Genomic DNA, 25,657 nt, shown 5'->3' with positions numbered 1-25,657 from the left:
ATAGTACAACACAGGGCCACATAATATGGAATTACAAAAAAATAAAATGACCAAGAGTTTGGTCAAAGAGATTCCAGGAAGAAAATTGAGAAAATGGGGCAAGGAGATTTAGGGAGGGAATTCAGACTCTTTATGCTTTTTTTTTAACTTAAGACAAGCCCTCAATGGAACAGTTAAAATAGAGGATTCTAGACAGCCCAGAATTGGAGAACTGCAGATAGAATACTTAAAACAATCTAGGAATGGAAAAGATTACAGAGTTAGGGAGGGGTTCACAGAGTAGTTTGGAAACAAAGTTGAGAATTTTAAAATTGGTTAACCAATAATTAATGTGGGCCAGTGTGCACAGTGGTAATTGGTAAATAAAACTTGATGTGACTAAGGATAGAGGAGCGTTGGCTTACCTCAAGTCCATAGAAGGTGCAAGGTGGAATGTTGGCAAAGAATACATTGGAATGGTTGACTTTAAAAGCAACAAAGGCATAGAAGATGGTTTCAGCAATAGATAAGCTGAAACCGAGGTAGAGTCAAGTGATGTTACAGAGGAGAAAAGTCAGCAGTCTTTGTGATGACAAGGATATGTAGTCCAAAATTCAAGTTGACTCAAATATGATATGAAGATTTGGACAGTCTGGTTCAGCATCAAGCTTTTATCAAATACCGGAGTTATGTTGATGGCTAAGGTTTAGAGTTGTGTCAGGGACTGAAGTCAATGGCTTTTGTTCTTCTGAATACTTAGTTGGAGATAATTCCTGCTCCTCTGATACTAAATATTGAATGAGGAGCCTGACAATATAGGGGCTGCGGGGAGGTTGAGAGAAATGTAAGATGGAGCTGGATGTTGTCAGTTATCTGGAAAATTAATGCTGCATTTCCCATGATGTCAGCAAGGGGCAACTTGGAAATGAGAATTAGGAGGGACTTAGAATAGATCCTTGGGGAACTCTCAAAGTAATCATCTAAGTCTAAGAAAGGACTCTACTGAAGGTGATTGTCTGACTATCATTGGTTGGATAAGAATGGAAACAGACAAGCTTAGTTTTGGAAAATTAAACATTCAATCTCGAAATTCATTTGTCTTTGGTCTTTCCCTTAAGTGGCTCCTGTGCCTTTGTAGCAATGATAAAGGAAAGACCAGTCCAAAACTCTCAGTAAACCTCGATCCCTCCTAATCCATCCTTCATTGGTTTAGCCTGCTTTTCCTTACACTTTCGGGTCATGTCAATGCAAGTTTTTCCACATTAAAGGCACCACATAAATAAAAGGTGATATGTACTGAACTTAATCCAATGCATGTTATCAAAATGTGCACGAACACATGATATTTCTCCTTCAAGTTGTATACAAGCACCATTTTATATTGTCCACATCATTTTTCTTCTTTAATCTTTCTCGGAATGTGGGTACTGCTGGCAAAACCAACATTAGTTGCCCTTGCCAATTATCCCTGAATTAAGCAGCTTGTCCAGCTATTTTGGGGGGCATTTAAGAATGATGCACATTGCTGTGGGGCTAAAGTCAGATCAGTTAAGGGCACCAGATTTCTTTATCTGAAAGGCATTAGTGAACCAGAGGTTCACTAAAGAGGTAAGATTTATAAGTTATGCACGATAGGATGAAAGAACTGCACAGAGGTCAGTATCCCGTCAATAAGTCACCCTTTATTTATATGCACACAGTAAATGAACTCTGACCAGAGTTGAAAAGTGTGGTGCTGGAAAAGCACAGCAGGTCTGGCAGCACCCAAGGAGCAGGAGAGTTGACTTTTTGGGCATAAGCCCTTCATCAGGAACATTCCTGATGAAGGGCTTATGCCCGAAATGTCAACTCTTCTGTTCCTTGGATGCTGCCTGACCTGCTGTGCATTTTCAGTGTCACACTTTTCGACTCTAACTCTCCAGTATCTGCAGTCCCCACTTTCTCCTATGGACTCTGACCAGCCAGGCCTAATAGAGTGAGGGGATTATAGAGATGGAATTGCAGTGAGGAACCTCCAGGAATGGGTGCCTTGATCAACCAGACAGGGTGCAGATTAAGCTACAGCTGGAATTCAGGCCAGTATGGTGGTAAAATCTACAGAATGAAGGCCAAGTTCCAGAACATGCAAGAGACTTGGAGGAGTTTGGAGAATAAAGTGGTAAACCTACTCTCAGGGAGTAAAAAGCAACGTGCTCCAATTTGATGGTAAAAGAGGGCAGGCTGCAAACTGAAAACAGCTGGGGGGTGCTTATGGCGGGGGACATTTTTAAAATAAACATTTTAAAATATATTTGTGCAATATATTTAAGGAGAGTAGCATCACGCCAATGAACAAAAATCAAATAGTGATAGCAAAGTTAAAAAATTAAATAACAGGCCCACAGATAATGCTGGCAGCCAAGATCTGGTTTACACATTGACAAAACTTGTGGAAAGCAGAGTTGCTCATAGTACAAGGTAGGCCCTTTTGGAAATGCAAACTGATCTGTTACAGCATAACCTCTGTTGGAAGAATGTAATTGCATAGTGAAAACTTTACACTGGTGATTGTCATACAATGTGGACATAGGAATTAGTGATGAGAAATATTGACAGGAAGTATATGTAGATAGAAGAGTTTCATTCAGTATATCTCGCATTATGCACACAATATGTTTTGAATTGTAAACACAGGCTTCAGTAACCCTTCATATTTTTATTTCGCAGATGGATAAATCCAAACCTGATATCCCTGATGCTGATTTGGTTCCTGGTGATGGTGTCCTTACTGATGGTGGAGAATATAGCCCACCTTCAAATTCCCTTGAAGACAGGGACTACTACTTAGACTATGTGGTGACAATCACTGTTCCTTTAGTGATTGCTCTGATTCTGTGCCTCATCCTTACTTATATAATGTGTTGCCGTCGAGAGGGCATGTAAGTTTCATTTCAATAATTTAAGTTTGATATCACTTGGACTTTTCAGTGATTAGTAGGCAGTTTATTAGTTCATTATATTCTGAAATTTAAAGTTAAACTACAAAAATTTCCATTTATGTTTGACCTTGCAAGTTCTTTAGATGTGACTAAGCACTTCACAGGCAATTGCAAATGTTTGTTACAATCTTCTTTGTATGTAATCCCTTGGGATCGATTGTTATGTGTTGTGAGGTGACTGAATAGTTCACAAACTCTACCACATGTGGAACAGGGTTGTATTTCCTGAAGGGAGAGGGTTTTTGGGTGCTCCTTCCACTGTTTGCACTTCTTCTCCGTCTGAGAATGTTGAAAATGCATGAAACAGTTAGCTGTTTCGTGACTGTTTCTTTTCTAAATTGGGCAGGTTTGGGCTAAAGATTCCAAGTCAGTAGGAGGGGGAATTGCATTTGAGGATTGGAAAATAGCTTTGAAGTGTTTCCTCTGTCCTGCTGATAACTGCTTGCTGTGACAAAGCTGGGAGTAGATAATGTGTTTTGGAAGACTTGTGTCAGGCTTGTAGACAATGTAGCCCATCCAATACAGCGGATTGACCATAATCAGTACTGGGTGTGTTGGTCCAAGAGTGAACACTGACGTTGGAGTGCATCTTCTGCCATTGGATTTGCAGGATTTTGTGAAGGCACATCAGGTGCTATTTCTCAAGAGATTTGTGGTGACTGCTATACACTGTCTGGTCTCCAGTACATTTACTAGGGTTGGTAACACTGCAGCCCTATAGACCATGAGACTGGTGCTGGGTTGAGATCTTTGTTATCAAATGCTTGGTTCCTCAGGTGATCAAAGACTACACTGGCACACTGGAGACAATGTTGAATTCCACTGTCAATGTCTGCTTTCTCTGAGAGGACCTCCAATTCCAAAGGAATCAATGCACATTGTCCAGTGGCTCACTTTGGATTTTGATGATTGGAAGGAAATGGGGTGTGGCAAAAGCAGGCTGGTAGAGCACCTTTGCCTTTTGTCTGCTCACCCTAAGGCCCATTCTTTCATATCCCTTGGTGAATGGATCACTGAGTATTTGGAAGCTGGACTCTGACAGAGCAAACATACACGTGCTGTCTGCATATTGCAGCTCGATGAAAGAGGTCGATCTTGGTTCTGGACTCAAGACCACACAAGTTGAACAATTTCCCACTCATTGTATAGATTAGCTCCACACTACAGGGAAGCTACATGGATTTGGGGTGGAATGTTGTGGCAGAGAAGATGGAGAAAAACATTGCTGCGATGGTACTGCCTTGTTTGAGCCAGTTTGGATGGTTAATGTATCTGATGATGATCACAGCTCTCATGCATTGTGCAACAGTAGACGACAATGATGCATTTCTGTGGGCGATCAAATTTGAGGAGAACATGCCATTGTCCCTTCCAGCTGACAGAGTCACAGTTCTTTGTGAGGTCATAAAAAGACAATGTCTAGAAATTGCTGAATATCTTTGCACTTTTCTTGAATTTGTCTTGCTATGAATATCAAGTCAGTTGTTCCACCTGATGGAAGGAATTCTTGCTGCAACTCTGGAAGGAAATCTTTAGGCACTGGGAGGATTGAGCTGGAATTTTGTAATGACCTTCCCCATGACGGACAGCAATGATACCCTTCTCACATTAGGCTCAAAACATCAACTTTGTTCATTTCTCCACAGATGCTGCCTGACCTGCTGAGTTTCTCTAGCATTTTCTGTTTTCTTTTCCAACCTCATTGCAGGCTATAGAAACATAAAGGGAAGCACAGCAGCTAACTTATGTGCAACATGGTCCCGCGATTAGCAACAAGATAAATGAGCAAATAATGGGAAAAATGTTCAATCTGCGGAGGCTGAGGGGTGGCGTTATAGAGGTTTACAAAATTATGAGGAACATGGATAGGGTAAATAGGCAAAGTCTTTTCCCTGGGGTTAGGGAGTCCAGAACTAGAGGGCATAGGTTTAGGGTGAGAGGGGAAAGATATAAAAGAGACCTAAGGGGCAACTTTTTCACACAGAGGGTGGTAGTGTATGGAATGAGCTGGCAGAGGAAGTGGTGGAGGCTGGTACAATTGCAACATTTAAGAGGTATTTGGATGGGTATATGAATAGGAAGGGTTTGGAGAGATATGGGCCGGGTGCTGGCAGGTAGGACTAGATTTGATTGGGATATCTGGTTGGCATGGACGGGTTGGACCGAAGGGTCTGTTTCCATACTGTACATCTCTATGACTCCATGAGTCTATGTTGCTTGGGTGTAAAATATTGTAAGTGTGGCGCTGGAAAGCACAGCCAGTCAGGTGACATCCGAGGAGGAAGACAGTTGATGTTTCGAGCATAAACTCTTCCTCAGGAATCTGAAACATCGACTCTCCTGCTCCTCGAATGCTGCCTGACTGGCTGTGCTCTTCCAGCTTCACACTTTTTGACTCTGATCTCCAGCATCTGCAGTCCTCACTTTCTCCTCCCTGTAAAACATTGTAAAACAACCTGACCTTAATTTCCAATGGTGTCTATAATGACACGTCAATCTGAAATGTCAATGTCCTTTACTGATCAGAGCATCGAGTATAGGAGTTGAGAGGTCATGTTGTGGCTGTACAGTACATTGATTATGTGTTGCTGGAAAAGCGCAGCAGGTCAGGCAGCATCCAAGGAACAGGAGAATCGACGTTTCGGCCATCAGCCCTTCTTCAGGAATGAGGAAAGTGTGTTCAGCAGGCTAAGATAAAAGGTAGGGAGGAGGGACTTGGGGGAGGGGTGTTGGGAATGCGATAGGTGGAGGGAGGTCAAGGTGAGGGTGATAGGCCGGAGTGGGGTGGGGGCGGAGAGGTCCTGGTGCTCACGCCCCTGGTGCTCACCTTCCACCCTACAAACCTTCGCATCAATGAAAGCATCCACCGACATTTCTGCCACCTCCAAAAAGACCCCACCACCAGGGATATATTTACCTCCTCACCCCTTTCCGCCTTCCGCAAAGACCGTTCCCTCCATGACTACCTGGTCAGGGCCACATCCCCCTACGACCCACCCTCCCATTCTGGCACTTTCCCCTGCCACCGCAGGAACTGTAAAACCTGTGCCCACACCTTCTCCCTCACCTCTATCCAAGGCCCTAAAGGAGCCTTCCACATCCATCAAAGTTTTACCTGCACATCCACTAATGTCATTTATTGTATCCGTTGCTCCCGATGTGGTCTCCTCTACACTGGGGAGACTGGGCGCCTCCTAGCAGAGCGCTTTAGGGAACATCACCGAGACACCCGCACCAATCAACCAAACCGCCCTGTGGCCCAACATTTCAACTCCCCCTCCCACTCTGCCAAGGACATGGAGGTCCTGGGCCTCCTTCACCGCCGCTCCCTCACCACCCGACGCCTGGAGGAAGAACGCCTCATCTTCTGCCTCGGAACACTTCAACCCCAGGGCATCAATGTGGACTTCAACAGCTTCCTCATTTCCCCTTCCCCCACCTCATCCTAGTTTCAAACTTCCAGCTCAGCACTGTCTCCTTGACTTGTCCGGACTTGTCCGACCTGCCTATCTCCTTTTCCACCTATCCACTCCATCCTCTCCTCCTTGACCTATCACCTTCATCTCCTCCCCCACTCACCCATTGTACTCTGTGCTACTCTCTCCCCACCCCCACCCTCCTCTAGTTTATCTCTCCACGCTTCAGGCTCACTGCCTTTATTCCTGATGAAGGGCTTTTGCCCGAAACGTCGATTTCACTGCTCGTTGGATGCTGCCTGAACTGCTGTGCTCTTCCAGCACCAGTAATCCAGAAGAAGCTTCAGTTTAATTATTTATCTGAAAGTAATACCATCCATCATTCTTGCACTTATTGGCACTGAAGTCTCTAACATTATGATCAGTGGTTTAATAGCAAGTTTAAATTAGTAAGTAGTACTTACTAGGCAATAGTAAGTTATGAGACAGAAAAGTTAATGTTAATTTACAAATCTCAAGAAACCTCTTCACTTATGGTCATGTTAACAGTTGTAAAATAATGGAGAATTGCATCTTTCTGGAGTTCATTGAGAGATCATAGAAACTGTTACCATTAAAGCAATCACAACAAAATCGAGAAACTTTATTCAGTGATATCTGTGATGCTGTGAATACCAAAAGAAGATCATTTTCAACAAGCAAGATAACTAAAAGAGCTAATAAAGTTTCCACTTGCACCAAGTACCAGAGGATTATCAACAATTGCCAAGTAATATATTAATAATAAAAATAAACTGGATTTCAAGACCCATTGGTCAGGTAAGATGCTGTAATACCAGAGAAAAATCTAACATTGTTGTACAACAAGATTGTTAAGACAGTCCAAACTCATCCAGATGGCAAATTAGGGTATCCCTGAGTCTTTGTTGGCAGGTTATAAGTAACTACTAAAATGGGAAAGATCTTCAACTGAATTTTATCAGACTACAAAGACTCTCTACTGCCTCAAAGACACAAGGAATATATTGATACAATATATTGATACAATAGTTCAATGCTTCACTATTCACCTCCTGCAAGATGGTACTTTCTGCTATCGCACTTTCAACTTGACAGCAAGCTGCCGATACAGTTGTTTCTGTTTTCACTGATTGGTTGTTGGCTTCTTCCAAAATTCATTATAGAGCTTGTTACGACCTCATTCATGGCTACTGATGGGGTTGCAAGCATGGAATCCACCTGCAGGAATTATTCCCGAGCAGTGAAATGGAATGATCCTGGAAAGATAATCCACAATCTGCTTTCCGTTGCCTTGGAGGAATTTTGTTGGAGCCACCTCAATCCTTTAGAAGGTTCAGCACTCAGAGATGAAAAGATATATCAGTTACAAGAAGCAGATGTTACCCTTTTTAATAAACTCACTGTGGGGGATACTTAAGAAGAAAGAACAATATTCCTGACAAGACATTAGCTGGGACAATTTTCTTCCAGAAAGTTATGTATTTAAGTGAGGTGATGTTGACTGCCGTTAAAGAACATGAGTTGTTAAGGTCAGGAGTCATGGACAAGATGTTTGAAGGTAAAGGGACAGCTGGAAAATGGGAATATTGAAAATGAAAAATGGAATAGCGCGAGTCCAGAGGCAGTATACTCCCTTAGGCTGAAAGGAAAGGATGGTAGGTGTAGGGAATGCTGGATGACTAGAAAAATTGAGGTTTTGGTTAAGAAAGAGAAGGAAGCATATGTCAGGTGTAAACAGGAGAGATTGAAAGAATCCTTAGGAGAGTATAAAAGTAGTAAGAGTATACTTATGAGGGAAATCAGGAGGGCAAAAAGGGAACATGAGATAGCTTTGGCAAAGAGGGTTAAGAAGAATCCAAAGGGATTTTATTAATACATTAAGGACAAAAATGGAATAAGGGAGAGAATAGTTTCACTCAAAGATCAGCAAGACAGCCAATGTGTGGAGCTGCATGAAATGGGAGAGATACTAAATGAGTATTTTGCATTAGTGTTTACTGTGGAGAAGGATATGGAAGATATAGAATGTAGGGAAATAGATGGTGACATCTTGAAAAATGTCCATATTACAGAGGAGGAGGTGTTTCATGTCTTGAAGTGCATAAAACTAGATAAATCCCCAGGACCTGATCAGGTGTACCCTAGAACTCTGTGGGAAGCTAGAGAAGTGATTGTGGGCCTCTTGCTGAGATATTTGTATCATCGATAGTCACAGGTGAGGTGCTGGAAGACTGGAGGTTGGCAAACGTGGTGCCACTGTTTAAGAAAGGTAGTAAGGAAAAGCCAGGGGACTATAGACCGATGAGCCTGACATCAGTGCTGGGCAAGTTGTTGGAGGGAATCCTGAGGGACGGAATTTACATGTATTTGAAAAGACAAGGACTGATTATGGATAGTCAGCAAGACTTCGTGCCTGGGAATTCATGTCTCACGAACTTAATTGAGTTTTTGAAGAAATAACAAAGAGGATTGTTGAGGGCAGAGTGGTAGACGTGATCCATATGGACTTCAGTCAGACATTCGACAAGTTTCCTCATGGGAGACTGGCTGGCAAGGTTAGATCACATGGAATACAGGGAGAACTAGCCATTTGGATACAGACTGGCTTGAAGGTAGAAAACAGAGGATGGTGATGGAGGTTCTTTTTCAGACTGAAGGCCTGCGACCAGTGGAGTGCCACAAGGATCGTTGCTGGGTCTGCTGATTTTCATCATCTATATAAATGATTTGGATGTGAACGTAGGAGGTATAGTTAGTAAGTTTGGGAATGAATTCAAAATTGGAGGTGCAGTGGACAGCAAGGAAAATTACCTCAGAGTACAATGGGATCTTGATCCAATGGGCTGAGGAGTGGCAGATGGAGTTTAATTTAGATAAATGCAAGGTGCTGCATTTTGGAAAGGCAAATCAGAGCAGGACTTATACACTTATTGGTAAGGTCCTGGTGAGTGTTGCTGAACAAAGAGACTTTGGAGTGCAGGTTCATAGTTCCTTAAAAGTAGAGTTGCAAGTAGAAAGGATAGTGGAGAAGGTGTCTGGTATGCTTTCCTTTATTGTTCAGAGCATTGAGTACAGGAGTTGGGAGGTCATGTTGTGGCTGTACAGGACATTGGTTAGGCCACTTTTGGAATATTGTGTGCAATTCTTCCTATCAGAAGGATATTGTGAAATTTGAAAGGATTCAGAAAAGATTTACAAGGATGTTGCCAGGGTTGGAGGATTTGAGCCATAGGGAAAGACGGAATAGGCTAGGTCTGTTTTTCATGGAGTGTCGAAGGTTGAGGAGTGACCTTATCGAGGTTTATAAAATCATGAGGGGCATAGATAGGATAAATAGACAAGATCTTTTCTCTGGGGTGGGGCAGTCCAGAGCTAGTGAGCATAGGTTTAAGGTGAGAGGAAAAAGATGTAAAAGGGACCGAAGGGGCAATGTTTTCACACAGAGGGTGGTGCATGTATGGAATGAACTGCCAGAGGAAGTGGTGGAGGCTGGTACAATTACAGTATTTAAAAGGCATCTGGATGGATATATGAATAGGAAGGGTTTAGAGGGATGTGGGCCAAGTGCTGGCAAATGGAGCTAGATTAGGTTCGGAAAACTGATAGGCATGGACGAGTTGTATCGAAGGGTCTGTTTCCATGATGTATATCTCTATGACTCTAAATACATTCTGATTCCAGCTACACCACTCACAGCCTCATTACTAATAGCACTCACAACACTGCCCTCCAATCATGTCTTTGCATTTCATTTATGTTTCTTGTGCTCTTGCTTGCAGTCATTACTATTACAGCCCTTTATTTGTCACATAGCACGTGCAGATTGTCAGCTGACAGATGCATTCTCCACATATCTCACGATATGTCACTTTCTTGTAGAATGTTGCACACTGTAGAAGGCAACAGGTCTTTACCAGAGGAAGGAGAGCCATTCTACACATTCTCTCCTCTTAAAGAGAGATTCCTGGCCAAATGGGTATGGCCAGATGCTGTGGCTTCTGCTAACACTAGAAGACACATTTTACAGGATTTCTTTATACCTAATCCCCTGTGCCTTCTGACTTCTCTCACAAAGTTTGTGTGATAAGGGGCAGCTGCTTCCAACCCCAATCTGTTTCTCTCTGTTGTCCCTTGACATGACATATTAATCTATGTATATCTCTTGCATTTCAATGCTGGGACTGTTGATGGCTCTTAGCCCACAGAGAAAGAAAAGGGCAGCATTTCCGAAGTTGATCTGACTCTTGCAAGCACCAGCCAGATATTGAAACTTCATGATAACTTGAGGCTAGATTAGAGGACATGGTGTAAGCAGTGATTTAATGGGGCCTGTGTTCACAAGACCTAAGACAAAGGACTAGAACACCACAAACACAGGATGGTGACATTGCAAATTGGTTATGCTGAGAAGCAAACTTTTGAGGTCCCAGGCAAATGAAGAATACTGGTGAACATCCACCAAGAAACATGGGGTGCACTGTGCAACCTGCCAGATAACTTACAAACAATATCAGTATGAAGAAGTTCATCTCCAAATGCAATTGTGCTCTCATTCAAAGCTTGATCTGCAGCCACTCTATCCAACATGAACATTGAGAGTATTGCATTGTAATACTCACAGAGTTTATGGAAGCTCAGGGGAAAAATCCAGGTCAAATTCCTGAAATTTATACTCAGCCTTCCCTAATCAAGGAATTCCCTGGCTGATAGTTGTATGGAGAGATAATAGATTTTAATGGAGAGACAAACAGGAATAAGTGGTGCCAATGGAAGGAGCAAATCAAGAGGACCCTCTGGAACAGTGGTAGTGTCCCTACCCCTGAACCAAGAGACCAATTTCCACCTGCTTCAGATGTGTATAATAATATCTCTGAACAGGTTGATTAGGAAAATAGGTCAAAAAAAAGGAAACAAAGATAAAGGAACTATTGCAGTGGCACATGAACCTTTCATGTAGCACTGGAAAGAAAATAAACCCTATTAACAGAGTTTCAATCTATTTCTGTAATCAATCAAATACTCAACTGAATGTTATCTTCAAGCTGAATGGATGAATCTCTTTTGAAGTTAAATAAAACCATTTGATTTAAGAGTCTAATCATGACCATGAAGCCATTGTCAATTGTCAGAAAAACCCACTAATGTCCTTTAGGGAAGGAAACTGCCAGCCTTAACTGGTCTGGCCAACATGTGACTCCATATCCACAGCAATGTGGCTGACTCTTAACTGCCCTTTGGGTAGTTAAGGATGAGCAATAAATGCTGATGTAGTCAGTATCCTATAAATGAATACAAAAAAATCAACAAATTAGTCTGTGTTCGACCTAGGTGTTATTTGAACAGAATGTTGGTAATTAGTATTGGCTTCTGTTTCGGAATTTTTACATTTATGAATGAACCTTTGACAATTTCCTCTTCCCTTACTGAACAATATTGACTTCCTTTTGTTCATTTGCAGAGCAAAAAGAGACGCAAAGACTTCAGAGTAAGTTGTTTTTTTAATTACAAGTAAGTCAGTTCATTAAGTGGAATATGTTGAATGCAGAATAACTGTCTTCATATGCATTAAATAATGCAACGTTCTGAAAAATATCCATCACTATTTCAGTGGTAAGCAAATAGTAAGTAAATAATTTACGGGAGTGTCTCTGAATTGGAATAAAGAACAAAGAAAATAAACAAGGAGTATTTGCCCTGGCAAATTTCATCTCAGCTGTTTGAGAAAGCCAGACATCACCTTGTTACAAAGATTGTGCCAGATCTAAGTGAAGGCAAAGTTGGTGAAGAATTCCGAAATCAATATTTAAGGGTTTTAGGCAACAGTCAATGCAATCTCTGGGACATCAGGATGATATTTGCTACATGGAGCTGGTGGCTATGGGCGAGGCTATCACTGCATTCAACGTTTCTGCCTCAATCCAGATTATGCAGTAATATTAAAATTAACTTAGTGAGCACTTATAGCTCCTTTTCCCCCAATTTATACAAGGAATGTGGCATGATATTCCAATGTCAATGCCATATTGTATTTGAGAAAGCACAGGTGTCAATGATACAGTTTTATGGCCATTTAAGCAACAAGCTACTCTCTTGTTCTGTAGGCCATGCTGTCACCTAGTACTAATGGCTCAAGGCTATTTGCTGCACCTTTTAGACTATATGTTGTTGCATTACTGTTTGCAGACACTAACAAGAAAAATATAAAATGGTGTGTGCTGATAATCTTGAGTCAGCCACACATTTTGCACTTTCAGGCTGGCAGTAATAAAGTGGCACCATATGTTCAGATTGCTAACTTGCAAGACATATCTTCAGTTTTTTGTATTTGCAAAATCCTTTTGGCTTTCTCTTTAGTAAACAGGATGTCCCCCGTAACCATCTCCAAGGAAGGAAAAGCTTGGGGAGAAATTTTCTTCTTATCAGAGAGGGTTCAAATATCTGAAATGAACAGAATTTAGTGTTAAAAGATGTGTAGAGTGAGACATTATAGGAAAGTTGGAACTCCACCAATTTCCTATGAATTCTATGCGATGTTGTTAGAACAGGCAAGCAGGAGGATGCAGCTGTTGCATTCGGGTGGCAGCCCAGATAGGTTGCCTGCCACAAGTGAGCAGAGGTGACCACCCAGATGAATGCCTGAAGCATAGCAACTTGTGCCTGGTTGCAGTACTGGAAAGAGTTTAATGATTCAACCAGGGCCATTAAGATAGCACCTCCTTAGCTCTGCATCTCCCACAGGCCCAGCACTCAAACCTTCTTTTCCACATTCTTATCAGTCTTTTCTGATCCAAGCGGTGTACCTCTCCAAAGCTTCTGCTCTGTTCTCATGCACGCTCTTTATCAGTTTCAAACCTAGTGCCCATATTATCTGATGTATTAAAGACATGACTGATTTACTGGTCGGAATACCAGCAACTTCATCTCCCTTCCCACAAAATGTTGTTGTACTGGTGTCTGAAATTGTTGATGAGAGATGCTGCTTGCTAAGGGCTGTAATACTGGTCAACTAGCAGCATTATCAGCCTACATGTACCGACCTACAAAGACACCAAGAAGCATGTGATGGAATGCTGGCTCTCAGACAACCTTTTAAACAGGGATTACTTTGCATGCAAAATGTGTTGTATTTGTGTGGTCACATTGTCTGGTCACATTGTCTGGCCACATTGTGCGGTCACATTAATGCCTTTGTTGGAATGTATAGGATTAATGACAAAAAATAAATTGGTATTAGTCCTGAGCTTTGCAGAGATCCCGAATTCCACTTTCTTTTTGTTCATCCACACTGTGTTATAAACAAGAAAACTGAAAGGAACCTTCTCAGTGAGAATCAAGTGTTGTAATCTTGGACCAGAGTTTATTCCTTGTTGAATGTACCATCTAGTGATGCCAAGAGCTAAATATTTTACAGATGATGCAAGTAAAATGCCTAGCACAGTGATGACGTGCCTGAATGCAACAGCTGATCATACATAATGCATACAGTTTGTGGGTGTTACAAAGCTGCATATGTTAATAAGCCAACGGTTTCAGTTGTAAGCTACAACTTGACCAGGTGCTCTGCTGGAGTATCAGTCAACACATAAAGCAATATAAGAGCTGTACAGTCCATGTGTCAAGTATGTAGCACTAGCAGAATTAAAGTCAACACATTGCCAGCTTGAGTTATTTTTCTGGTAACTATGATTTATTTTTCTTGGCAGCTTATTTACTTTGAGCCATATAATTTGTTCCCAACTCCTGTATATGGTACTAGCATTGGCTGTCACCTCCTCTTCTGGGGAGGGTACTCTGGAATGGTAAGAACTTTGTGTGGCTGATGAATTGCTCTGGAAGATAGGAAAAGACATGGTTAATTTGCAAATGGCAATGACCATCAATTAAATCAATAACCTGTTCGATCTGTTCTTACAGATGTTGGTGGAGGCAAAATGTTGCACAATACTCTGGATGAACTCTCCTGATTTTCACTGAATCTTTTACATCCAGCTGAGCAAGGCCTTCAGGCCCCAGTTTAACAGAGAGGGGGTCAGTTTCAATGCCCTAAATAATATATGCCAGCCTTACAGGAACACTAATATCCAGCATTACATTATATATTTTCCACCTCGCTCCCCTACCTCCCTGTGGAAAGCACTGGGAAGCAGCATTACTGACAGGATTGTGTGCTTGATCAATTTCTCCAACCTTAATTCTTGAACAAGCTCCTAGCCCTCTTGAAAATTGTCATCCCTACTTTGCCAGTTACAAGAAGTGCAAATATTCAGTGTTAAATCATTCTGAATGAACTATGAGTTCAAGTTTTTATTTTAAAATATGCTTCCTATCTTTTTACTCTTTAGCATTCAACTTGTTCATCACCATTCAATTCAAGATAATGCCTGTGAACTTAGAGATTTGGCTAAAAGCAGGGATGGCATCCGGCCTCTCTCCACTCTCCCTATGTTTAATGCAAGAACGGGGGAAAGAGCACCACCACGTCTGCCTTTCAACTATGACACTTCCCGTGTACCTCTTGTATTAGACCAACAGTAAGTTCAGCTTTCCCTTTTGCAAAATTGTCATAGTATATGAAAGAATTGATCAATGAATTGTCAACTCTCTGGTGAATATGTTGTACATTTACTGCTTATTTTTGTTTTTATGTTTAGGAAACAATATTCAATGCTTGCTAATTGAATGCTACAACTCCAATTTTGCATCCAAATCAAAAAATGCTTCATCAAATAAACTTTTTTGTTGTAGCTCATTACTCACCTGCAATGCCAGCTTGGTCTCATGGTAAACAAAGCTGTTAAGATTGTTGCAAGCATGCACTTGTTTTCCCTATGGCTAGCCATTGTTCAAAGATAGTTACAACAATATTGTTATTCTACAGGGATTAAAATTTTTTAAAAAATTTCCAGAATGTGTGACAAATATAAAAAATGGGGTTGGTATCAGACTGAAATTGCAGAGGACCCATAACACCAACAGCAATACTTTGCATTTATATAGCAGTTGTAACACAATAAACTGTCCCAATATGCTTCATGGGAACTAACAAAGAGTTAAGTTTTAAGAACTGTTGTAAAGCAGGAAAGAAAGATAAAGGTGGAAAGGTTTTGTGAGGAAACTCTGTATTTGTATCTGAAAGCAGTCACTAATGGTGAACAGATTCAGCGAAACAGAAGAGCCAGAACTGGAAAAAAAATGGAGATATAAACTTAAATTGGTGCATGATCACCAAATAAAGATAAATTTTATTTCTTCCAATTTGCACTTAAAAGACAGTTATAAAATGTGATTGCAGTGATGTGAAATAGTCTTGTGTGCATTAAACATATGTCTGGATAGCTCTCAAATTAACCGGCTGATTTTCAGTGCTAAAGACGAAGATTTAACACAGAACATTTAAAGCAAATTATTTTACTAAACTGCATGTCATATTACAATAGTCAAAGAGCTGATGTTTCAGGCAGAAGATTTTATTAAGCAGTAAAAGAAATCCTGTGGCACAATTTTAAAGAGGTTGTGTTGTTCCCATCAATAACTAATTTCCATTTTAGCATCATATTCTGTAATTGGCACTCAAGTATTCATTAAACAGTATACTATTTCTTTGTAGGACAAGTACCGTATAAAATTGTTTAAAATGTTGAATAATTAAAATCACTTAATTCTACAGGGAAACTGAAGGGACTGTTTTTCTCTCCTCAATATGACATGAACGTCTTGCACCAGACTGAACTGAAAGACCTAAAATCATTTGGTCACTTATAACTTGAGTATTACTTAGAAAAAAATGTGCTGGTGATTTGTTAGACTTTACATCTCAGTACCTAACAGATAGTATCAAACACTACAGTTCACAGAGGCTGTGAACTGACTATACCCAACCAGCTTGTGCTTGCAAAACTCAAAATCTAGTATCCAAAATTCAATGTGATGGTTAGATTAAACAACACTTGCCAAACAACAGAAATTGCTTGAAAAGCTGAACAGGTCTGGCAGCATTTGTGAAAGGTCACCAGACCTGAATTGTTAACTCTGATTTCTCTTCACAGATGCTGCCAGACCTGCTGAACTTTTCTAGCAATTTCTGTTTTCATTTCTGATTGACAGTACCTGCAGTTCTTTGGACTTTTACTTGCCCAAGCAATCCCAATTGAGTTTAGAATTGCATGCACAAACAAGTTAAGCTTATCAGTTGGATTCACAGTGTGGATAAATCACACATGGTAGAAGCTATGCATGCGCATGCAGGATCCTGTCCTTTGCAAATGGGAAAAACAATGTCCAGGGATTGCGCCTTTTTCAATTAATCAAAGTTTGGGGGACAGTCATTTCCTGGTGCATTCCTCATGACTCTGTTTTGATGAATCAAAGTTGATTTGCCTGTTTTGAATTTAAACAAAAACTTGGTAGTTAACTGTTCCTTATCATGTTTTGCATGGCAAAAGCACTACCAATCGATACCCTCTTCTCATGCAGTACAGATGGTTGAGATTTGCTATTCTTGCAATTCTGTCCTGATGAGGACAAGATAAAAAGCTTTTACAGTACATTCTGTCTTTTAAAAAAAATTATTATATTGTTTTGGTTACGAACTTATTTGCCATTTTCCTTTAAGTTCTTTCACACTATTAAACTGACACTTATCTGTTATATGATGTAAGCTGGAAGGGCTGACCTTATGAATATTAAATCTGGCAGGTGAGATACCCTGACAAAGCTGTGTTTCTAAGACAGGCTCCATAACACAGGTTCTAAATTTTATTTATTCTGGAATTTATGCTTTATACCATATACATTCATGACAACATTATGATAAATTCAAAGTTCGTATTTACAAGATTTACAAGTAAAAATATCAATGCAAATGAAAAGATAAAGGTAATTATTTAAAAATTCAAGCTACAATTATAGATGTGCTTCATTTATAGTGAATCCTTGAATTCTTGTCACATTAACCTTCTCAGCAAAAAGTATAAATTTATTTCTTTCATAACATGAGATCAATAAAAAACACATTTTATACATTATAATCAAAATGTAAAAGGATATGTTAATAAATCTTGCAACATAAATACTTAAAAGAACATTTACACAGTCCATTTTTGCCAGGTTTTCCTGAGCAGCCATAAGAATGAGTGACTCAACAATTTCAACAATCTTTGAAAATGATCTGAATATCGGTGCAGAACCCCCACATATTTAAAGCCAAACTCACTTCAGGCAGCTGACAGGGACACCCAATGAATTTGTGAACCAATTTGACCTCCATCTGTTTTTGAGAGGACTTCCCACATAGGACATCCCTTTATAAAACTGGTCAATGGAACAGTGACATCATGGTCAAAACGTAATGGAATGAAAAGGAAATTCTAACCTAGGTTAGCCTGGAGGGTAGCCATAAGTGTTGGATTAAAATAATTTTTCACTATCAGTTATTTGTTGCGTACAGGTATTTGCCTAGTTTGTTTATCACTAAATTTAGCAGATAAGTATGTATTAATTTGTTAAATTATGCACATTTTAGCTAATATTCATTTATTCATGTTTGAAAATGTTTTATTTTTTCATAGGGAGCCTCACAGTGACCCCTCTCCAAGGTGAGTTTGCCATCAAATTGTAAATTAACAAACTCGATTAAATGATATTAAAAGGGTTTAAACATTATTGAACTAGCTAGTAGTTTAAATACTAATTGATTCAGATTTGACCATCTCACGAACATAATAGCAAACTGCTTCTAGCAGATCATTCACACCACCTACAGTTCAATGCATGATACTACTACAGTAAGGAACTGATTGAACAGCCATAACGCTTCCTTTATGGAATTTGTCTTTTGCAGAACCCAGCCAAAAATACAACAGCAAAAAACTGGTAAGTGTTTCAGTATCATAAAAATATAATGGTATATAACTTTTAAAAAACAGAAAGATTGCAATATCATTGAAATATTTTGTTAATATGGGCATTGGGAATATGGGAACAGAAATAAGCTATTCAGTTGCTCCAATCTGTGGTACCATTCAATTAAATCATTGCTGAACTGATTTTAACTAATTTTTTGCATATTCCTTGGTTCCTGATCTGTTAACACCATTACCTAACTAAATTAAAAATTGGTCTTCATTTTGACATTTTCCATTGATATATCCTCAATTGCAACTTAAGGAGAGGTCTATACTTCCCTTACCAGATTTGTATGTAGAAGTGCTTTCAGACATGTCCCTGAACTGCCTAGTGCTAATTATGATGTTATGTACAGGTATGTGAGAGATGTTCTCTCCAAAATGGGCTTTGGGGAGGGAATCTGCAATTGGATCAGACTGCTCTACACCAACATTGTCAGTGCAGTCTCAATCAATGGGTGGGAATCAGATAGCTTCCCAGTCAGATCTGGAGTCAGGCAGGGCTGCCCTCTCTCTCCTGCCTTGTTTGTGTGCTGCATAGAGCCATTTGCCGAGTCCATGAGGAAGGATGCGAGCCTGAGAGGGGTGACTATTCCTGGCAGCGGGGGCCTGCAGGTCAAGGCCTCCCTGTACATGGATGACATCGCCGTTTTCTGCTCGGATCCGCTGTCCGTGCACAGACTCATGTGCATATGTGACCAGTTCAAACGGGCCTCGGGGGCCAAGGTAAACCGAGGCAAGAGCGAGGCCATGCTCTTCGGGAACTGGGCTGACCAATCCTTGATCCCCTTCACCATCAGGACCGACCACCTGAAGGTGCTGGGTATTTGTTTCGGGGGGGCTGGGGCGTGCGCCAAGTCTTGGGAGGAGCGTATCAGCAAAGTGAGGCAGAAACTGGGCAGATGGAAACTACGGTCGCTCTCCATCACGGGAAAAAACCTGGTCATCAGGTGTGAGGCACTGTCATTGCTGTTATACGTGGCACAGGTCTGGCCTATTCCCAGAACCTGTGCCGCTGCAGTCACCTGAGACATCTTCCAGTTTATATGGAGGTCAAAGATGGACCGGGTCCGAAGGGACTCGCTGTACAAAGATCTGGGCAACAGGGGAAAAAGTACACCCAATGCCACCCTCACCCTGATGGCCACCTTTGTATGTGGCTGCATCAAGCTGTGCGTGGATCCCCGGTACGCAAACACCAAGTATCACTACATACTGAGGTTCTACCTGTCCCTGTTGTTGCGAAGGATGGGCCTGGCCTCGCTGCTGTGGAACGCTTCGAGTAGTTGGACCGTTCCGTATCACCTGTCCTTCGTGGAGAAGTTTATGAAGAAAAACACCTTTGACCACAAGTCCATCAGGAAGTGGTCAGCACGTAGTGTCCTTGAGACCCTTCGGGAAAAGGAGAGGGCGGATCCTATCGAGCGGTTTCCTGAGCAGACTGTCAAAGCCATTTGGCAGAATACCTCATCGCCAGAACTTTCCAACAAGCACCAAGACATGGCATGGCTGGTGGTGAGAAGGGCTCTGCCTGTGAGATCCTTTATGCACGCCCGGACTCTCAACCGCACCGCACGCTGCCCTCGAAGCGGCTGTCGGGGGGACGAGACTGTCACACACCTCCTTCTGGAATGTGTCTGCGCATAAGAAGTCTGGAGAGGAATGCAGTGGTGTTAGTCGAGGTTCGTCCCGAGCAGCGCCATGACGCGGGACTCCGTGCTCTACGGTCTGTTCCCCGGGACGCACACCGAGACGAACATCAACTGTGCCTGGAGGATCATCAACTCGGTGAAGGACGCTCTCTGGGCGGTCCGAAACCTGTTGATCTTCCAGCTGAAGGAGTTGACCCCGACTGAGTGTTGCAGACTGGCACATTTCAAGGTCCAGGACTACGTGGACCTTGCACTGAAGCTTGGGGCAGCTGCCGCCAAGGCGCGGTGGGGAAAGACCACCGTGTAACATTTGCCTGCCTAAAGAAGAACAGGGGGGCCACGCAGTCATTTCGGCTCTGTTGATGCCTCGGCTAAATATATGGACATATGATTGATAAACGTACAGACCTGCATATAAAAATGATAAATTCTGATCTCTGTATGTAAATGTTTACGTATGTATGGCTTGACCAACTGTACAGACCATCAAATTATTTTATGAATAAAGTATATTTTTGAAATAAAAAAAAGTTATGTCTCTTGTTCTGACCTACCCAGCCAGATGAAGTAGCTTCCTTGGGTGGCACGGTGGCTCAGTGGTTAGTACTGCAGCCTCACAGCATCGGGGACCTGGGTTTGATTCTTGCCTCAGGATACTGTCTGTGTAGAGTTTGGACATCCTCCCACGTCTGCGTGGGTTTCCTCCAGGTGCTCCGGTTTCTTCCCACAGTCCAAAGATGTGTAGATCAGATGAATTGGTCATGTTAAATTTCCCATAGTGCTAAGTGCATTAGTCAGGGATAAGTATAGAGTAGGGGAATGGGTCTACGTGGGTTACTCTTTGGAGGGTCAGTATGGACTTGTTGGGTCGAAGGGCCTGTTTGCATATTGTAGGGAATCTATACTATCTTTCTATCTTCCCTATGAAATCACATTACCATCTTAAACACTTCAATTCAATCTTCCTGTTAATCTCCTATACTAATCCGGGTATGTTGACAGTGTTCCATTACACTCCTGCTGATGGTGAACAGGTGTTGGGAAATCAGAAGGTGAGTTACTTGGCACAGACTTCCTGGTCTCAGTCTGGTTCTTGTAGCCACAATATTTATGTGGCTAATCTAGTCACTGGTATCCTCCAGAATATTGATGGTGGAGGATTCAGCAATGGTACTGTTGTTAAATGTAAATTACAGAAAAGTCAATTTTATATACATGATGAAGTAAAAGGATGTACCAAATAAAGAGATACAGTAAGGAAAATGATGCCAGAGGGATATCACTTGCCTAAATCATTTCATGATTTTCAATTAGGACTATATTTCTTTATAAGAGCTTAAGGAACAGTTTTCAGAATTAGATCATTGAACGAATTGTTTGACTTAACAAATACATCTTTATATGGACTTAATGTACGTAAGTATCTTTATATGAATGCTGCTTATGCATAAGCGTTGCTTAAACAGAAATGTTACAATATGCTGAGGTATATTGAAAATCAACATACACAGTACTTCTATCTTTCGCTAAAGCTTAACTATAATTTTAAATCTTCGAAAAATCTCAGTGTCATTATACTTTCACTGTCTGCTTTACATAGGTAAGTCCTCATAATGGTCTAGAACAGTGTTTCTCAACGGGGGCGGAAGCGCCCCCTGAGGGGCGTTTGCCTTCCTTCGGTGGGCATTGAAGTCGAAGGGGGCAGCAAGGGGGCACTGAATGACTTTGTAGAGAGCTTACCAATCACTTGGAAGACTGCCATGTCCTTGAATGACTTGCTGTGTGCAGATGGATAACACGAGTCGCATAACACGAGTCTGTTATTTTCCCTGCACCCATGGAGGCGTGCGCTCTGAGTGGTTGCTGCGCTATTATTGATAGTCTTCTCTGTCTTCCCATTTGAACTCATTTGCAGTTGGCACTGATTCTACTGCCAAGATCAATATCACCTAACTTGTGTCTCTTCTAGGAAGACGAAACGCAGCTTTTCAACTGTTCTACCGGGTGGCACAATGAATGCACATTACAGCTAATTAGCCAATCAAATTTTGCCACTTATCTGAGCATCTTAAAATTATCGTGATAAAATAATATCCATGATTCCATCAGGGTATTTGAGCGACAGCGTAAAAATTGCCTCATCGAGTAAGAAAATGTGCAGGCAGTATGGCATGGACTATTTGCAATATGGCTTTATTCAATCTCCATCTAATAAGTATTTACCACTGTGCTTGCTCTGTGAACAAAGTTTTTCCAACAAGGCCATGAAGCCTTCCCATCTTATTAAACATTTGGAAAAGAAACACAGTGACAAAAAGGACAAAGATTTGGCATATTTTCAAACATTTAAGAATAAATTCAATCAGCGACCAACGATTTCCACTGCCCTTTCAAAGAGGGGAGCCACAAATGTGGATGGCCTTGTGGCATCATACAACATAGTGAAGCTAATTGCAAAATGTGGTAAACCACATTCCGTGGGTGAATCGTTGGTGCTTCCAGCTATTGCCGAAGTATTATCAGCCGTGCTACATCAGGAACCATCAACGACTATCAAGTGTATTCCTCTTAGCAATGATTCTGTGAGAAGGCACATCGATGAAATGGCCTCAAATGTTGAGGATAAATTGTTTCCTTTTGATATCGAAAGAAATCGCCTTACAAATTGATGAAAGTACTATACGTGGAAACCAACCTTTACTTTTGGGGGGGCGTTGCATGATTTCAAGGATAAGAAGGGGGCGTTGAATACAGAAAGGTTGAGAAACACTGGTCTAGAATATCAAAAGAGATTTTAAGATGTGCATCAGACATGCTTATGCTATTTGAAAAAATAGGAGGTTGTTCAGCAAAATTATAGCTCATTACAGGAGGTAGTGTCTTGATTAAAGATTGTTTAACCGATAGAAAACTGAAAGTAGGAATTCTGGTCTTCCTGCTATAGGAAGGATATTGTGAAACTTGAAAGTGTTCAGAAAAGATTTACAAGGATGTTGCCAGGGTTGGAGGGTATGAGCTCGAGGGAGAGGCTGTATAGGCTGTGGTTACTTTTCTGGAGCAACAGAGGCTGAGGGGGACCTATGCAAGTTTATGAAATCACGAGGGGTATGGATAGGATAAATAGACACGGTATTGTCCCTGGGGTGGGGGAGTCAAAAACTAGAGGGCAAAGGTTTAAGATGTGAGAGGATAGATTTAAAAGAGATCTAAAGGGGCAACTTTTCCACACAGAGAGTGGTGCATGTATGGAAGGAGCTGCCAGAGGAAATGGTGGGGGCTGGTACAATTACAATATTTCAAAGGTATCTGGATGGGTACGTGAACAGGAAGAGTTTAGAAGAATTTTGGCCAAATACTGGCAAATGGGACTAGATTTATTTAGGATATTTGGTCTGCATGGATGAATTGGACTGAAGGGTCTGTTTCTGTGCTGTACATTTCTATGGCTCTATGACTCTAAATGGGTCATTTTTACATTGGCAGACTGTGGTGAGTGGGTCGCACAAAGATCAGTACTTGGGTCTCAGCTATTCACAATCTATATCAATGGTTTAGATATGGATACCAAGTATAATATTTCTAATGTTTCAATAGTACAAAGCTAAGCACAAAGTGTGTTGTGAAGAAGATTTAAAACATTTTCAGGAGGATTTTGTCAGGTTTATTGTTTGAACAAGAACATGGCCAATTTTAAAGAGTGAGTACTGAATATTTGGAATTACGTACCCCAGAGGATTGTGGAAGCTCAGCCTTTACGTATATCTAAAGTAGACATTGATACATTTTTGTTAATAAATGGCATAAATGGTTATTGGAATAGTGTGCATTAAAGAAATTAATGTGTTTGTTCAGCCATGATCCGCTTAAATGGCCAGGCAGGCTCAATGGGCTAAAAATGGTCTATTCCTGTCACTATGTTCCTACATAGTAGATAATATATTTATTATAGGTGCTACTCATAATATCTGCCACATATCTTTATTATTATAATAAAATATCCCATGATTAAGGACTGAAAAATATTGATATTATTTTCAACTCTAACAGTAATATTGTCCATATTTTTTTCAAAGACCACACGGATGTTGAAACTTAATGGTGTGTTTCTTTTTAATTAGGTAAATAAAAGGATAAAGGAAAGGCTGTGGACTGGATCCTAATCACTCCAATGCAAAACATTATACTTTCCATAATGAAAATGAGAAGGAAGCCATGATGGAAATGCATGTGCACTTAGATTCATGCTATTAATTTCTAATGATCATATATTATGTGTTCTATAATGACTGCTGACATTTGCAGTGCTTCATTCTATGTGAGTTCAGTAACTAATTAAACAAAGTCACTATTGTTACAAGGAAATTGCAATGCGCAATTTCAGCAAATTAAAATGTTATGAGCATATACCAAAGTATTTATAAGTGGTTTATTTGTATGGAAATATCAGTCCATATGCTTTTAGCATGATGTTTGAAAGATTATATAATTGTTAAATTACACAATAGCCTGAATAAAGTGATCTACTTACAAGGCAATGTTGCACCAAAATAAAAAGCAAAGATTTATTGGTTTGTAGATAGTATCTGAATCTTTATATGGAATGTAATCTAAATATCTTAATCTAAATATTATTTTGTGCAATGTTGGCTCACAGGCTCTTTATGTATTCCATTTCTTTTCCAGAGTTCTTTCCATGCAGAATACATTTTGTGGATTGGGTAGTGGAGCACAATTATCTCCACTGATAAAGTGGAACCAAATATCAGAGGCCATGGAGCCCTGGCAGCCAATCCAATACAACACATTTTGCACCACTGCGCAAAACAAATGTCACACTAGTATGTCTACAGATAGTCACCTTGTGCTAAGTTTACCAGTAGCTTCAAGGATGAAAGATGCAGTGGATGGTGCAGTGTAAATGATTTTCAACAGATTACTGTGAAACAGAAAATAAATTGCAAAATATATTTGTACTTTATATTTGAGATGGAGCTCTTAATTTTTATTTTGTATTTTAACTGAATACATAGAAGACTAATTACTTTTTACAATAAGTTGTAATGCATAAGTAGTGCATATACATCATTGTCAAATATATAACACAAGTTTCTATTATTTGAACTCATTGTTTACACATTGCTTGTGTTTGCTTCAAAAACATTACTTTCTTAGCCTTGTTCCATGATATATGATGCCACAGCGATATCAGTTCAGCTCTGCATTCTAAGTCAATGAAAAGAGAATACAAATTAAAGATGCATATTTGCCAGTTATTTCAGAGTTCTCCTCATTATTGAGAATAAGTGCTCTGTCTGTTTTTACACTGTATTCAGAATCAGCCTTCATAGAAGACTGTTCATAGAAGGCTGGTCCTTCATTGACAATGACTACTGAATTACCAGGGATGAAGGATGAAGTCTGTTCAGTGCCAAAGCCTGTAACATGTGCAGTGATGCGTTAGCAATTTGAGACGTAACAAATAATGCAAATTATGCAACCTGACCAGTGCTCAGTAAAATGGATGCTTTAGAAAACTAGTTTTTCTCCCTTTGTCCAGTCTCTTAACACTCTCAAATTTAGGTGGTCTGATGCATTACGTCTGTTCCACAATTTCCAATTTCTTGACACCAGCCCCATCATCTCCCATGAATGTGAATATCCTCTATACCTCCATTCCACATCAGGATGGACTGAAGATTTTTCATACC

The 25,657-nt window shown here is 40.6% G+C and overlaps 1 protein-coding gene across 1 annotated transcript in view; it reads left to right on the top strand.

Moving 5' to 3' along the window:
* Positions 1-24,927, top strand: part of LOC140465832 (epsilon-sarcoglycan-like) — a 61,382-nt gene extending 36,455 nt beyond the window's left edge. The window contains exons 7-12 of the mRNA XM_072561661.1: positions 2,686-2,897; positions 11,853-11,879; positions 14,737-14,925; positions 17,962-17,988; positions 18,234-18,265; positions 24,068-24,927. Coding sequence (XP_072417762.1) covers positions 2,686-2,897; positions 11,853-11,879; positions 14,737-14,925; positions 17,962-17,988; positions 18,234-18,265; positions 24,068-24,075 — 495 coding nt within the window. The 3' untranslated portion in view covers positions 24,076-24,927. The remainder of the gene's footprint in view (positions 1-2,685; positions 2,898-11,852; positions 11,880-14,736; positions 14,926-17,961; positions 17,989-18,233; positions 18,266-24,067) is intronic.
* Positions 24,928-25,657: the final 730 nt, after the last annotated feature.

Source organism: Chiloscyllium punctatum, chromosome 42 (genome assembly GCF_047496795.1).
Source record: "Chiloscyllium punctatum isolate Juve2018m chromosome 42, sChiPun1.3, whole genome shotgun sequence".
Classification (NCBI taxonomy): domain Eukaryota; kingdom Metazoa; phylum Chordata; class Chondrichthyes; order Orectolobiformes; family Hemiscylliidae; genus Chiloscyllium; species Chiloscyllium punctatum.
The sequence above is the reverse complement of the archived record's forward strand: the minus strand, read 5'-3'. Positions and strand labels throughout refer to the sequence as shown.